The sequence below is a fragment of the Meles meles genome, chromosome 13 (assembly GCF_922984935.1).
Source record: "Meles meles chromosome 13, mMelMel3.1 paternal haplotype, whole genome shotgun sequence".
Taxonomy (NCBI): domain Eukaryota; kingdom Metazoa; phylum Chordata; class Mammalia; order Carnivora; family Mustelidae; genus Meles; species Meles meles.
In genome coordinates, this window is record NC_060078.1 from 12,655,538 (window position 1) to 12,672,866 (window position 17,329).

The 17,329-nt window shown below is 40.0% G+C and overlaps 1 protein-coding gene across 2 annotated transcripts in view; it reads right to left on the reverse strand.

Annotated features, from left to right (window-relative positions):
* Positions 1-12,268: 12,268 nt before the first annotated feature.
* The window catches only part of PTEN (phosphatase and tensin homolog), an 89,798-nt gene continuing 84,737 nt past the window's right edge, over positions 12,269-17,329 (reverse strand). For both annotated transcript variants that reach the window (XM_046026155.1, XM_046026156.1), the window contains exon 8: positions 12,269-15,799. In XM_046026155.1, coding sequence (XP_045882111.1) covers positions 15,614-15,799 — 186 coding nt within the window. In that variant the 3' untranslated portion in view covers positions 12,269-15,613. The remainder of the gene's footprint in view (positions 15,800-17,329) is intronic.

The window sequence follows — 17,329 nt, forward strand, 5'->3', positions numbered from 1 at the left end:
AACTTAAGATGACCTCCCAGCCCTCACAACATCTGGCCGTTGCTGAGTTATTCTGGAGGGTTCTGAAGCTACCTGCTATGGGATATCATGTAGTCTTTTTCTGGGAATCAGAGTTGGCCAGAACACATCCCCCGGGAGAGGGAAGGCAATCTTTTCTCATTCCTGCATGTCTGAACTCTCTCCCACTTCTCCTAATTTATCACAGATTACGGCTAGTGATTTTGAGACCATTTTCATGTTTCTTCAGCACCCTGGAAATTAATTTGTTTGGACCTTCAGATGGATGTTCTCTTCTTTACTTCTCCCCAATCAAAGCTCTTCACCAGTGACCCTCAAAGCGTGGCCGATGGCCCTAGTGGGATATTGAGACCCTTTCAGGAGAACCACAAACAGTATTTGCTGTCAGGGATAAAATTCAAGCTTTTAAGTAAAAATTAATATTTTAAAAAACTTGTATCTGCCATTTTGAACTTGACGGCTTCCCAGTATTTAAAGACTTTTCTAATGAGCTCAGGGTGATGTTAGTAAATGTGATTTTTTTTTTTTATCTTTACAGTGAAGTGTAATATTTGGAAGACTACACAAATCAGTGAGCCAATATTTTCCAAATAATCCATTCATAATGTTACAGAATTATACATGGGTAAAAGATCATTCAGAGAATAAGATAGGGGCACCTGGGTGACTCAAGTCAGTTAAGCATCTGCCTTCAGCTGGGGTCATGATCTCAGGGTCCTGGGATCAAGTCCCACATAGAGCCCTGCTTGGGCTCCCTGCTCTGCAGAGAGCCTGCTTCTCCCTCCCTCTCTGCCTGCCTCTCCCCTCACTTGTGCTCACTCACGCTCACTCTCTGTCTCTGTCAAAAAAATAAAATCTTAAAAAAAAGAAGAAGAACAAGATAAACTAACAGGTTCGAATCAGAGTACAAAAGGTTCACTACGGGGTCCCAATCCCACACTGCAGTGAACTTTTAAAAAAGTACAACTTGAGTTTGATAGTATCAAGAATACCTACAATCATCTAAAAAGGCTCTTAAAAAACTTCTCCCTTTCTAACCACGTATCTGGTATAGAGGCCGTATTTTCTTCATGTGTACAACCAAAACAACATCTCACAACTGATAAAATGCAGAAGCATATATGAAAATCCAGCTGCTTTCTATTAAGCCAAGTATTGATAGATATTAATAGATACAGAATTTTTTTTTAAAGATTTTATTTATTTATTTGACAGAGAGAGATCACAAGTAGGCAGAGAGGCAGGCAGAGTGAGAGAGAGGGAAGCAGGCTCCCCGCCGAGCAGAGAGCCCGATGCGGGACTCGATCCCAGGACCCCGAGACCATGACCGAGCCGAAGGCAGTGGCCCAAACCACTGAGCCACCCAGGTGCCCCCAGAATTTTTTTTTTAAAGCCACCCTTAATTGCTAAAGTTTTGTTTTGGAAAGCATAATTACCTTCACTAAAAACATGATTTATGTTAACATGTAATGAGTTTATTATTTTAATTAATAAATATTTCTCAGGTAATAATGTCTCAGGTTTAATTTCCAATTGGGTAAAATATCTGTAGGTAAAAATAACCTACACACTCAAAAGCTTTTCAAGGTCCTCAATAAATTTTAAGAGTCTGAAAGAATCCTGAGACCAAAACATGTGAGAACTACTGCTTACCTGGCTGTCCTACCCATTGCAACTTGACGACTCTGCCCTTTAAAGAAAAAAAAAAAAATGAAGTTTCTCATTTAGTTGTTATAGGAAGTAACTATGTAATACAGGAGCTAGAGGTCTAAGCTCGGGAACCAGGTAGAGGGAACTTAAATCCTGGTTCCACCATTTACCAGTTTTTCTGTGCGGACCAGTTACCGAATGTCTGCCTCCCTTGATTCCTCACGCATAAGATGGATTTAATTGTGCTTCCTATCTTTTTTTTTTAAGATTTTATTTATTTATTTGACAGACAGAGATCACAAGTAGGCAGAGAGGCAGGCAGAGAGAGGGGGGAAGTAGGCTCCCTGCCGAGCAGAGTCTGATGTGGGACTTGATCCCAAGACCCTGGGATCATGACCTGAGCTGAAGGCAGAGGCTTTAACCCACTGAGCTGCCCAGGCGCCCCTCTGCTTCCTATCTTACAGGAATTAAATGGCAACACTTGTTAAACTCTTAAATCCAGAATTATCACGATTACAAGAATTCACGCTGCTTTTTAAAAATAATATGGTACTAATGTAACGATGGGAGATATTCTAAAGCCTTGAAATGGTCTTCCTTCATCAGGAAGTCATTTTTCCAAACATAATACCAGCCCCATTTTCCTCCAGACTCGCCTTAATGATGTCACGTAACAGATTTCTAAGTATTAGCAGCATTAAACGTTGCAAATTTTTTTTTCTGTTATGAGATTGGAAAGCATGTATTGGGCCTACGAGACAGGTCAATTTTCATGTGGCACCTCTGTAATCACATCCACAACTGGGAGAAGGCCATATTACAAAGGCTGATTCAAAGAGTTAACATGAGGGGGCCTGGGTGGCTCAGTTGGTTAAGCGACTGCCTTCGACTCCGGTCATGATCCTGGAGTCCTGGGGTCAAATCCCACATCGGGATCCCAGCTCCACGGGGAGTCTGCTTCTCCCTCTGACCTTCTACCCTCTCATGCTCTCTCTCACTGTCTTTCTCTCAAATAAATAAATAAAATCTTTTAAAAAATTAAAAATAAATTAAAAATGAAAAAAAAAGCAAAGAGTAAACATGAGCAGGCGAGCCAAGCAACTTATCAAGCAGTGACTCTGACGATGAGCTTGGCAATTATCTAGTGATGACTCTCTTAGGTTTCGAAATTGCTTTTGCTGCAGGTACACAACTTAATGGACCCAATAGGGAACTTTCTTTGTCAATGCATGCCTTAGCTCGGACATTGTAAGTTGCAGAACATATGTGACACGTTTTCACATATTAAGCCCGAATAAAACACTGTCATAGAAAATTTGCATAATCATCACAGTTGGATCTATGATAATGCTAATTCCTTATTCAACATAATTGACAAACAGCAGGAACTTCTTCATATGTATCTCGAGGAGCCACATGACTGTACTTAGATTAATATCTTATCAAGCCTCCCTGTAGCTAATTACAGTCAGATACAGTTTGCTTTTCACAGCCTCATCCGCCTTAAAGAACTTAGGGTCATCATTAAAATTGGACACTTATTAATTTACTTTCAAGTGTGCGGATTCTTTCCTCTCGTTTCCGTTTTTCTATTCCCCATCTAGTGGTTTTTATTGCTAATTTCAGATATTGTATCTTTGGCCATGAAATTTCCATGTGGTTCTTTTTATAATTTGGTTCTCTGCTGAGAACGTCTATCTTTCTGTTCGAGTGTATTTATCTTCATCTCATGGAGCATAATTATAATAGTTGCTTTTATGTCTGATAATTCCAGCATCTGGATTATCTCGTGGCTGGTACCTCTTCGTGGATTTTTTCCTGGGAAATGGGTTAGATTATCCTGGTTCTTCCTTCTTAAACAATTTTGGATACTGGGCTGTAACCACTTTGGGTCTTACTAAAATTTTCTGAAAAACATTTTGTTTGCTTTTTTGTTTGTTTGTTTAAGCAAGTAATCAACACAGTCAGGCCCAGACCGCAAATTCTCTGTCACCTTCTGTTAGTGGTGGTTCCCATCTCATTTTCATTTTTTTGTAGACTTTGCTATGGTTCTTTAGGTCTGTCTTGTGCATGCCAGCTCCGGACCGAGCTCAGGACTTGGAGAAGTCCATATACACAATGAGAGGGTCCCCCATCCCAGCCCTCCCCTGTTCAGGATTTTCCTCCTCCCCTTAACCCACGCTCTCTGGCCAACAGGAGACACTTTTCCTAGTTTCCTCTGGCTAGCAGGTGGATTTCTCCTAGAGTTCCAGCCGCTCGTGTCTGCATGGCTGCACAGCCCTCAAGTGGGACGGACCCTTGCCGCAAAGCTGTAAGACAAAAGAAAGAAAAAAATAAAAGCAAATCATTCTCATATAGGGTGCTTCTCCGAGTCTTAAGCCTCCTTCACGGTCTGTCTGCTGTGTTTCTTTTTCAGATTTCTTAGGTATTTGCTTCTTTGCATTTGGTCCAGTTTTGACAACCACAGCAGAAACAGCCTTGAGTGGAATCAGAAGTCCCCCGTCTACTTCTCCAGATTTTACCTTCCCCTGCTCTCCATGCCTCTCACTGTGCTCTTAGCCTCTCTCTTCTTATAGTTTCCTAAATGGCCAAGTTTGTTCCCACAACAAGCCATTGTACTCGCTCTTACCTCTGCGTAAACTCTGTTCCCCACTCTAAAAGATCAGTGACCTTTTCTGAGCTCTACAGCACCATCATTCCAAGTGGACACGCTAAGCATGGGGCATATACCTGACAGGCCGCTGGTCTCCGCTTTGCGGAGAACGAATTACTTTAAACCACAGCGCATCTCTAAGTTCAACCACAAGTAAGATACAAGTTTATTCCACAAATTTAAGGCCAAACTGGCCCATCTTGCTCTCATTCTGGGTCTTGCTGTAAAAACACGTGCCAACCCCTCACCATTGTACCTATCAAGAACCTTGCAAGGATGCGGAGTTCTCTTTCGTGGCACGAACACCTGTTAGACATTTCTCTTCTTCATTCATTTTGTAGGACTTAAGGCTTGTAATAAAATGGGCTTTTCTTCTGCCCACGATAAAGGATATTGGCAGGATTCCATTACTGATTGTTTATGCATTTGTTGTTTGCTTTATGTGTACGAGGGGGCCTAGCGTCATAGTGTGGTCAAGATTCATAGTTCTGATGGGCTCCAGCTCCGTTCCCTCCTTACTAGTTGTGAGGCCTGGGCAATTCGAAAACTCTTTCAGGTTTTGCGCATAAACTGAGGTGAAACCACCCACCTTGAAGGGTGGGTAAAGCCCGGCAAGCGTCTGCCACCGTGCGTGGTGCGGGGCTGGCAGAGCGTTTCCCTAGCTGCCCTCTGGTACTATGGAGTAGCGGGAGCTCCCGAGCCCTCTTGTCTTCCCTTTTCCTTCTCTTCCCACTTAAACTTCCTGCTTCTCTGCTCTGTGGTGTGGTCTCCAGGTAGGTGACTGATCACAGGACAAAAGATACAGATCAAATCTGTATCTTTAGGTTCTCTGAGGTAGAACTGTGTAGAAACTTCCTTGGGAAAGATTCAAGCAGCCTGAAGTTTTCAAGTACCTTCCCACCATGATTTTACCTCAGTAGACCATGTTCGTAGTGATATTTGTTTTAACCTTCTTGGATTTTTCCGTGGAAACAATGGCCTCATGTCTCCTCCAAGATCAACAAAAAATGGTGTCTGCCAAGACTGGCAAAAGGGAAATGTTAAATCATGCCTACTCTTTGACCGAAGACTAAGTATTTTTGAACATTCATCTGATCTCCAGTTCTAACAATCCTGAGAAGCCCGTGTACCATCAACAGAGTATTAGCTGAGTAATTGAAGATCCTCGTAGCTCCCTTGTTGAAGAAAACCATGTAAAATGTTGGGCTTCCCTGCCAATGACATCTTCGTGGAAATACTGAATAAAATGAAGAAGCTGGCTAATTTTCATATCCACCTGTAAAACTTAAATACATTTTTCTTCCTTACAGATAATAAGTATCGCAAAGTTACAAGATCTGTAATTTCAAAGACAGGATTTTAGCTGAAAAGAGAAGCATAAACATGACTCTAAATTGTTATTTTCCCTCGTGTGCATGTTACAGTGTGTTCTGTTATCTGTTACTTGGACTACTTTAGCTAACTTTCAATACAGGGATAGCATTGGCATACTTTGAGTATTTTTACAGATTATATTTTTGAGAAGCTTCACGATCTCTATACATCACATTTAACTGAATATTATTAAATAGAAAAATATAACTCAATTTTTTCCAAGTCTTGGGTATTTTGAGAAGGGTAAAAACATGGTGGCTTATTTCCTTGAAAATTAAGTGAGAGGTGTATTTATCATTACTATTGGAATGTCCTTTCAAGTTCCAATGAAGTAGGTTTAGAGGACATGCCCAGTAAGTAATGTTTAATCTTTAGGCCAAGAATAAAGGATGGATACAATATTTTTCTAAATTTACATGACAATTCTTCTCGCATTGGGGAAACCTATTCCACTACTTTAATTTTTCTGAAAGCAAAATAAAATGTAAAAAACAAAACAAAACAAAACTCTCATTCAGACTCAGAATAAAAACAAAATGCAAAATTGCCGAAGTGTGTTTAAGATCACCAGAATCGAGGGGTGGGAGGTTGGGGGAACAGGTGGTGGGTAATAGGGAGGGCACGTTTTGCATGGAGCACTGGGTGTTGTGCAAAAACAATGAATACGCTGAAAAAAATAAATAAAATGGGAAAAAAAGATCACCAGAATCGTATTTTAAAATTTAAATGTAAAATTAATTAAAATTACAAGCAAAAGTTATTCATTGATATTTTCTTTCCAAATTTCCTCCTGATGGGAGGAAGAAAGGGATCAATAGCAAATACCAGATAATAATGCTACAATAAATAAAAATTTGCAAGTTCCTATTGTATCGAATTAACTCAATTATACTATTTGCCCTTTACCACAAACTTAAATTTCTTGGATTTTGAAATGTGGTAGGAGAAGGGGGGAATCCCCCTTTGTGAAAAAAATTTTCTTTTACTATTTAGATATTGGTGCTTTCCAAGAAGTTTCTGCTCATATGAGTTAAGAATTAAAGTGTACAGCTCTGGAGTGCCTGGGTGGCTCATTCTTTTTTTTTTTTTTTTTTTTAATTTATTTGACAGAGATCACAAGTAGGCAGAGAGGCAGGCAGAGAGAGAGGAAGGGAAGTAGGCTCCCCGCCGAGCAGAGAGCCCGATGTGGGGCTTGATCCTAGGACCCTGGGATCATGACCTGAGCTGAAGGCAGAGGCTTTAACCCACTGAGCCACCCAGGCGCCCCTGGGTAGCTCATTCTTAAGCGTTTGCTTTCAATTCAGGTCATGATCCCAGGGTCCTGGGATCGAGCCCTGCATGCTTCTCCCTCTCTTACTCCCCCTACTTGTGTTCACTCTCCTGCTGTCTCTGTCAAATGAATAAATAAAATCTTTATAAATAAACAAATAAAGTATACAGCACTAGGCCATAAATTTCACCCCTTTTGTTCTCAGGTAGCTCAAAATTTATAACTTGTTTCTCATTGATAATTCATAAATGACATTTTCTGTTAGCTTTATAGAAATATTTAAGGCCATAACAGAACTTGAACTTCTACTGAAAAGCCATTATCAAGTATTTTCAACACACATTTAGTAAGAAAAAACTTTAGAATGAACTCAACTCTGGGAATGAAGAGGAACATGCTGCTTATATAAATTCTGCCAAACCAATCTAGGAAACAAAATGCTTTAGAACACAATGACGTTCTCAAGATCGTCCCTAGATATACCGATAAAAATCTTAAAAACTCAGGAACCAAATATAAGAGAGTTGTAAAAGGTGAGAAAGAAGTTTTATAAAGGATAATGAGTGCCTCTTCCTGTCCGATAGGATGAAAGAATGTTCTAATGCCACTGATGGGGGGAGGGGCAGGGTTCCGCTCAGTTGTCACCTCAGGTCTCACCAGTGAGGACACTTCTAGACTAACCTCTTCAGCACTGCAATCTCACCTCTCCACACCAGCCTCTCTTCCACGATCACCCCGCTGGAGCCCTTCCTACCTTATAGATGCTACATTGGGTGTTTATCATATGGCATCCCTTGCTAGAGCACGAGCCCCACAAAAGCTGCCATCTGCTGTTGGCCCATCTCTATCTCCAGGATCTAGAAGTGTCTGACAGGTAATCAGTAAGAGTTGAGTTGCAATTTGGTTTCTTGACTTGATTGCATCGCATTGTTGGTTTGAAGAGGTCAGTTTGCGTTTTGCTTCATTTTAAATCTCCTTTCCTGCTTCCCTTCTCTGACCCTTCCAAGCCATCAGTCAGAATGTAATTCATTATGCGATGGTAACCAATCGTCCCAGAATCTGCCTAATTTAATACTTATTTTTTGTTCATGCTAATGTCTAATGTGCTCAATTTGAGGAATTTCTGCTCCATAAAGCCACTAAGACCCAGGTTGACAGAGCTGCAGCTCCTGAAACACGTCTGGTCCTGGTCACTGCCTCGGGGAAGAGGGGAGCCCAAAAGATTCTACATGGGATTTAATTTTTAGTGCCTTTCCTTGGGAGCGTCACAACCCTTTCACTGCTGGCTCCCTGGAATGAACTAGTTACAATAGCCCATCTAACCTCAAGGGGGTGGAAGTCTAGGGGAGCATATGCAGTGTTTGGGGATCATTATTGGATCACATGCAACTCATTTCACAGCACCCGTCACAGTTTAATAATCTCCCCTCCTGGAGTGGGAACTCCTCAAAGGCAATAAAGTGTATGTCTGTTTTGATCACTAATATATTCCAAATATGTTATATATAGCAGGGACTTGATAAGTACTTGTTGTATAAAAAAATTTAAAACCAGGGAACCTGGGTGGCTCAGTGGGTTACAGCCTCTGCCTTCGGCTCAGGTCATGATCCCAGGGTCCTGGGATCGAGTCCCACATCGGGCTCTCTGCTCAGCAGGGTGCCTGCTTCCTCCTCTCCCTCTGCCTGTCTCTCTGCCTACTTGTAATCTCTGTCTGTCCAATAAATAAAATCCTTAAAAAAAATTTAAAACCAAATACTCAAAATAACTTTCTTTTTAAAGAAAAAAATACTCTCCATAGGAAAGCATTTGTTTTTATGTCCATCAGTAGCAAAATGGAACTTGATATAGACATTTCCAGTGCACCAACTTTGGTTAAATGCACAGGTCTGAAAGTAATTCATTAATGCACACATCAAGATGCTACTAACCAATTCATTAATACCCAAGAGTCATTCCTCTATGTCAAAGTCATCCAAGGTTGACATTAGTTTCATGACAGTGAAGTGTGAGATTTCAGGGAGAACTATTTGCCTGAATCAAACTATCTGAAACCCTGAAGTTGGACTCCAGCACTCCAAAATTTAATGCATCCACCCACCCACCCAACACACATTTATAAACTGCCCAATAGGGCAGTTTAGTGAGAGATGAAAGTAAAAACTGAAAGGCATTTGTCAACATAAGATATCATTTGGAGGGGGCGCCTGGGTGGCTCAGTGGGTTAAGCTGCTGCCTTCGGCTCAGGTCATGATCTCAGGGTCCTGGGATCGAGTCCCGCATCGGGCTCTCTGCTCAGCAGGGAGCCTGCTTCTCCCTCTCTCTCTCTCTCTGCCTGCCTCTCTGCCTACTTGTGATCTCTCTCTGCCAAATAAATGAATAAAATCTTTAAAAAAAAAAAAAAAAAAAAAAAAAAAAAAGATATCATTTGGAGGGACGCCTGGGTGGCTCAGTTGGTTAAGCCACTGCCTTCGGCTCAGGTCATGATCCTGGGGTCCTGGGATCGAGTCCCGCATTAGGCTCTCTGCTCGGCAGGGAGCCTGCTTCCTCCTCTCTCTCTGCCTGCCTCTCTGCCTGCTTGTATGTACCCTCTCTCTCTGACAAATAAATAAAAATTTTAAAAAAAAAAAGATATCATTTGGACAGCTGTATAGAGTGGAGAGAAAAATCCCGAGGGTGCATGTCAACTGATGCCAGTGAATGACAGGCTAATATGCGAAGCCACACATGAACACTTTCAGATTTCGCTGTGGTGAACAGTTGATAATCTGCAACACTAGAGCCTTGCTCCATTCCAAACAAAACCTGACTCTTTCAAGAACAGATGAGAAACCACATGCAACAAGAAATATAATTTTTAATTAAAAGAATGAAAAAATATAAATCCTTGTTAAACACATTTAAAAATACGTAGCTTTATTTTAAAACCTGGTAATGCTCAAAGATGGCAGCCGACTTCACTCATTCATGTAAAAATATTCTTTAAATGTCAATCAATACATTTCTGTGTTGCCCTGCCACTGAAATTTTTTCACCAAAATCCTCAAATAACTATCAAAGAAGAGTTGCATGTTTTGTTAGAAGCCCCCCGTTCTACTAAACATGGTAAATTCCAGAACTGAAGGTGAACCACTCATGAAATACTGTCTCTTTGAGATGCTGGAAGTCACACGAGCACAGATTTCAAGACAATTGACTGATAAATAAGCAGTAGCTTTCCCTTTTGGGCAGGTGTCAAATCAATTCAGTCCAAACTGAACACCTGTTTGGGAACTATAAAAACTGAGAAGCTCATCCTTCTCCTCCAACCTCCAAGGATGTGGAAAGGCAATAGTGAAATGAACTATTACACGGTGCTTTACAGGTTCTGTTTAACCACCTAACACACAATCCCAAAATGCACGTTTAAAATGGTTTTTGAGGAGACAGATCTACAATGTTCTGCTTGTCTATGCTAAATAAACATAACGATCTTTCTTACTCAGACACTTAGCACCCTGATGCTAACAGGATCTATATACATCATGAGGAACCCGGGGTTTGGACAGGGCTCTGCACACGACCTGCACCTACAGCACAAAAGTCACTGTTCATCGTCTGATGTGACTCAACACTCTACAAATATCTGTCACATATATTAAACTTAAAGGCTTTGAGTATGCATAGTACAAACTTCACTTCTGAAAGAATATACATGAATATGCAGAAAAAAATGATTGCAGAGTCACAGAAAGTATCCACAATGGCCATGTCTCCACATGGTGGAATTGAGTATTTTATTATTGTTGTTATGGGAAAGGATTCTCAAAAGAGCTAACTGAAGAACCAAAGGGTATTACCACCAATGAAATTATGTGTCCTTTCCTGTTTTCACATTATCTATTTTTAAAGTCACTGACCAATAGGAATTTGCCAAAAGTGGATAGCAACATTCTAATACACTTGAAAGAAGGAAGCTCTTTGAAAGATGGAGAAAAGAGCAAGATCATGGTTACAAGGGAATAGACTTGCTCCAGAACCAAAACCAAAAAAACGAAACAAAAAACCGATAAGCAACTTAATCGTTAGGCTTCCTATGGCTCTACAATTTTACAGAAAAACAGGTTTCTAACATTCCATCTTTAAAAGTTTTAAAATACTGTCCTTATGCCAGTTTGGACTGATTATATCTGTCTCCACTCAGAAACTTTTCTCTCTGTGCTAGTTAACAGCACCGCCCATCAAACCCTAGACTTCAGTCATCGATATGTATGGCTCGTTATCTGGCAGGAATTAAAGAACAAAAGGAGTTGGACATCAGCAGCAAATTCCGGAGATTTAAGGGCTTGACGTTTCGTCTGCCTCTGGGAGCCTGCAGGTTAAACACGGATGATTTTTACTTCTCAGTAGAAATGGTGGTGGCATTCACTGAATCCCACGAGCTCAAGAGACAGTGTGGAGAACATGCAAGAACAACGCTCCTACATCTCAGACATCGCCAAGATCCTCTTATGAAACCCAGTACTTAAAACTCCAGGATGGTGACCCTCACAATACCAAATAGAAGCGCATACACAACCACACACTTTGCACACTTTTTAGATGATTATACATTATTCACACTTACTGTTTTTAAAAAGCCACACAACAAAATGTAAACCTGAAAGGACATTGAGTCTCATTGTTCCATACACGGTCTGCTTTACTTCTCCCAACATCCCTACAAGCTACACCGTCACCTACTAGATCTTACTGTGCTCCGCTGAAAGGAGGATACGCCTTAGTCTTTAAACTTTTACGGAGATTAGAAATCACAAGATTAACTCAAGCACACAGTCTTTCAGACTACTCAGGACTATCAATATTCAAATGGCACAAGTCACGATGAGTAGATGAGGCTTCCGTATGTTGATGGCAGTCTACAAAGGATGGAAAATCACCATGTTTAAATCTGAAGTATCAAATCCATGCGGGGAAATTTTCTTTCAGACATCTGGCTTAGTGCGGAAAAAAAGACAATTTTTTTCAAGACTCTTAAACTTTTTCAGGACTAGAATGTTATTTCATGTGCCTGAAACAACTAAGTGTTGACTGCGGCCCTAAAAATAAGGCACGTCTCTTAAACATGAGTAGTTGGGACACTCTACCCCCAAGCTGACAAAGGCCCATGTTATTATAACTGTGGGCTTTGAAGGACACGGGGCTGGTGGGGGCGGGGGGTGTGTTACAGAGAACCACGTCTGGCTGCCTTTTATTTTAAACCTCAATTCAAATGATTTAAACAATTCAAACGATCAGTACTCTCATTTAATAAAACACCCACACAGTGACAAGAATGAGACTTTAATCAGTTTTAAGTGGAGTTTATAACACTAAGAGATAAAGGGTTGTTAACAAACACAGTAACAAACGGACATCTGATTGGTATGAGGCGTTATCCTGCACACGTCATTATGTGTTTGTGTATCCTCAGTGCATAGCATTTACACACAGAACCACGGCTGCACAGCACGAGAGTATCTGAAGAGGCTGAATCGCAGTAAGGCTGTTTAACAGACTGAAATGTTGAGTATATATATGCTCTAGGAAAACAGACTGAACTGCTGAGCCGGCAGGGTGGAAGGCAGCTCTGCCAGACACCGCGGTTAGAGCCCCCACTTCCGTGCACAGTCCCACCCCTTCCGTCTGCATGCATGACACATGAACAGTATGTAAAGGTACACGAGGCACTTTGTGGCGACCACGGCCATCGTTATGAACATATTGCACACATTTTCTAGAACTAAACATGGAACTTGTACCCTACTTTTTATTTTTTTAAAGCTGAAACATTTGATGCTGCCGGTAAACTCCACTTAAGTTTATAACCTGTGCCACAGCAAAGAACGGGGATGCTAGGTATCCAACTGCCCTGTAATAATTATGGCAAAAAAAAAAAAAAAAAAAAAAAAATGTTCGCGAGGAGCTACAGAGGACTTGGGATGGCACAGGGCCCAACTGTAAGCTTTCTTAAAAGTGATGCCTTCAAGTAACTTCAGACATGTAAGCGGCTGCACATCCAAAAAGTCTAAGTAAGAAAACATTCCAGAAACTCAAAGAGATTACCTACAGAATGCATTTCAGGCTAATTATGAATACTGTCATAAATAAAGTTTTAATTAGGACTCAAAAACCTTTCAGTCATAGCAATTCTTGTCAAATTCTATGGGGATGGTAACTGAAATAAAGGAGAGTAGTATGTATAATATATATTTATATATATATAATATATATATATAATGCCATTTTTCCATTTCCAATGACTACACCATAAAATGTAAGCAAGGCTTCTCAAAAACATTGAAACATTCAAAATCAAAACCCTCATTCAGACCTTCACATTCCAAAGGAAAAATAATAACAGTGCAAAAGCCCATTATAATGTCATTATTGATGACCTGGCCCTCCATGTTACATATTGGAACAACACAAGTTATGTTTTAATATACTGTGCCCAAAACTGTAACAAATAACAATATTAATAACTATCATCAAAACATGAAGAGTGGATTTTCATTTTAGTCAATAATTTTCAGCTTTTATGAAAGATACGGTGGCATATAAATTTCAATGCTGAGATCTTAGGAATAGTTGTCTTCTAACTTTACCAATTTAACTTGAGCAGTCAGTCAATTCTCTCTATGTATCAATGTTTAAATACAAATGTGTAAATCCTAAGAGTTTTGTTAAAAATGTAAAAATTTTATTTGTTGAATGAAACTGATGAGGTATGGAAAACATGTCAACATTATTTACGAAGAATATTTTAGATGAAGTTCTGCCTAATCTATTTAACCATCAAACTCTATAAATGCTGCTCTAGTAGGTCCTATGCAATCTGTATTTGTAAATTAACTAGGTCAGACCACAGCTAGTGAACAATTTCAGCACCAATAAGTTATTGAAAATGAGATTTTACACCATTAAGAAATAAATTGGCTGGATATTTAAATGTTTCAAGGTTAAGGTATAATTTGAAAGACACCAAATTTCTGGGGAAAAAACTTCTTTTTAAATAGTATCTTCACATTAGCTTTACAATAGTAGTTGTACTCTGCTTAGAATCATATGCAGTCTGGGCATATCAAATATATGATATTTAAGAAGTGAAATTGAAGCCCTAGTCCTAAGTCTAGCACTATGGAAATGATTCTACACTGCACATTAAAAAAACAAAACAAAACAAGAACTATTCTTTCAATAAAAAATCGATAAAAGCATTATGTGGGACAATTTCTACTGAAAAAGTAAATGCCTTATTATTTGTGCAGTGTTGAAAATTTACTGCAACTCTAATTTCCTTTTTAACACAAATAATGTTCTTTTAAATATAAACATTATATGTATTCAGTATTCAAGTAAAATTCCCTAACAGTTAATGACATTTAAAAAATGTGCAAAACTGCAAAACTCATTGTAATAGAATGTGTAAGGTCAAAAGGGCGGAACGGCTGACAGCTATTGGATTGAATAAGTGCATCATAAATCTTTAAAGAAAAAAACGCTTACTGTAGAATCTCAAATTGAAATTTCCTGTGCAGCATTACAAAATATTTTATATTCAATGAGAAAAAAGAAGCTTGCAGGCAGCACATGAAGCATCCACAGCAGGTATATGATTGAAAACTAATAAAGTAAGTGTACGTGGTTGACTGATGTAGGGACTAATAGCATCTGACTTTTCGCACTGGCCTTGATTACACAGGAGATGGAGCAGTCGTTACAATTCAGAAAATGTATTTTAATAGATCATTGTCGATTTTTATAATGTTTCAAGCCCATTCTTTGTTGATAGCCTCCACATTTATATGGTTAAGTCATTGTTGCTGTGTTTCTTATCTATGACCACATTATTTTTATATCCCTTCATTTGTGGATTCTTAACAAGTTGTGGAAGGTTCATTCCTGTACCCCAATACAGAGTCACTCTCTCTAGCTGCCTTTTCTAGCACCAATATGCTTTAAAAAAAAATAAAATGCACAAAACAACAAGCAGTGACAGCGGCCAGTTCCTCAAACGTCCAGATTAATAACTGTAGCATGCTAAAGAAAGGTGCGTGAAGTAGCTGGAGATGGTATATGGTCCAGAGTCCAGCTAACAGATATCCCTTTCTGAGCACTCCCTCCATTCCCCTAACCCGAATACATGCATTAGAATGTAGCAAAACCCTGGAGAAACTCCTCTTAGCCAACTGCAAACTTATCTGTTGCCACAAGTGCAAAGGGGTAGGATGTGAACCTGTGTTATCACAAAACTCTTGAGCCACTTCAGTTGGTGACAGAACACAAAATGAGAAATTCCTACGTATACACATCAGTCTGTCTCCACTTTTTATAAAACTGGAATAAAATGGGAAAGTGCCATCTTTATTTATCCTAATTGAATTTTAAATGTCCTTTTGACACAAAAAGGTATATACATGACACAGCTACACAACCTTTTTTCAACTGGACAACAAGTGTCAAAACCCTGTGGATGTATAGGGTAAAACAAGATTGGTCAGGAAAAGAGAATTGTTCCTATAACTGGTATCTGACACAATGTCCTATTGCCATTAAAAAAAAAGGTCCAATTTCAGTTTATTCAAGTTTGTTTTCATGGTGTTTTATCCCTCTTGATTAAAAAAAAAAATTCAGACTTTTGTAATTTGTGTATGCTGATCTTCATCAAAAGGTTCATTCTCTGGATCAGAGTCAGTGGTGTCAGAATATCTATAATGATCAGGTTCATTGTCACTAACATCTGGTGTTACAGAAGTTGAACTGCTAGCCTCGGGATTTGACGGCTCCTCTACTGTTTTCGTGAAGTACAGCTTCACCTAGAGAAAAGAAGACAGAGTTTAAGTGGAAAATCCATAAATCTGACTAATCTTAAATGACTTAGTAAAGATATATATTTTAACAGATTCGTTTTTTAAAAATGCAATGACAAACAGGATCTTGAAAAGGCAGCTGTCTTTTAAATGACCGTCTGCTTCAGATTTCCTATGTTTTCTTGTTATACACTGAAAGATACATTGGGATGTTAATATCTTTAATAAGTATAAGCTGCAAGCGTTAACTAAATAATTCTACCAAAAAAAATGCACTGAGACTGAAGTTCGTTGGTCATTTATAAAGTGTATTTTCGGGGCGCCTGGGTGGCTCAGTGGGTTAAGCCTCTGCCTTCGGCTCAGGTCATGATCTCAGTGTCCTGGGATCGAGCCCCGCATCGGGCTCTCTGCTCCGCGGGGAGCCTGCTTCCTCCTCTCTCTCTGCCTGCCTCTCTGCCTAGTTGTGATTTCTCTCTGTCAAAATAAATAAAATATTTTTTTAAAAGAGTGTATTTTCAATAAACTTTAATGTACAAATAGCTGAGTTCCAAAAGAATGTTGCACTTACTACCACTCTAAGCCTCAGTGTCTTTTCTGATACAAATAACACTAAACAAGCACTACATTATAAAAACACTGACGAGCAGTTATGGTTGGGATCCCGTCAGCCCTGAAGGTTGAGAACATCAGACAGTGCTCTGACAGTGGACAAAGGGCCATCACAGCAGTGCCGGAGAGCTGTCCAACAACTCAGCGAGGCAGGGATTTCTGTCTCCCCGGAGAGGAAGCGGAGGCCCAGAAGTCAGTAGATCTGAGGCTTCCATCAGATCCGCCAGGAAGACCCTTGCTCTTTCTGCTCTATCTACAGCCTCCCCCCCCCCGACCCACTACCCAAGAGTCATCCTCACTTCTCCTCCTCTTACATCCAACATCCGCTCCACCAGCAAACCCTTTTGGGTCCACCCACACGACGCCATCTCTACCTCCTCTGACAGCTTCTCGGTGTGCCCACTGCCACCACCACGCTAGTCCCTGCAGCCACCACCTCTCATCTGCATTAAACCACGGTGGCAGCTTCTCACTTCACCTCCCAGCTCTGTCCTTGCCTCCTCTCCAGTCTACATTTTAAAGACAAAATTCAGATGACATCCTTCCTGTGATGGAAACACACCAATGTCTTCACAGTCGGACTGATGTGCTTTAGTCAAAATGGCTGCTTGTCTATTGCTCCTCAAACATGGGAGAATCATTCCTGTCTCAGGGCTGTTTTATCTGCCCTTCCCTCCCGTCCCAGATATTTGTACAGCTCACTCATTCCATGTGGGCCTCTGATAAAAGGTCACCTGCTAGAGACCTGCTTAACTATTCGGCTAAGAAACACACCAAGATCGTGCTCTGTGTCACCTCTGCTCATTTGTTCATAAACACTTACACCATTATATCTGTTCACTGATAACTGGAAGAGGTTTTATTTGTAATCTCAAATATATATTCTTGTAATATTAAAAAATATTTAATATTAAAACAAAACCAGTG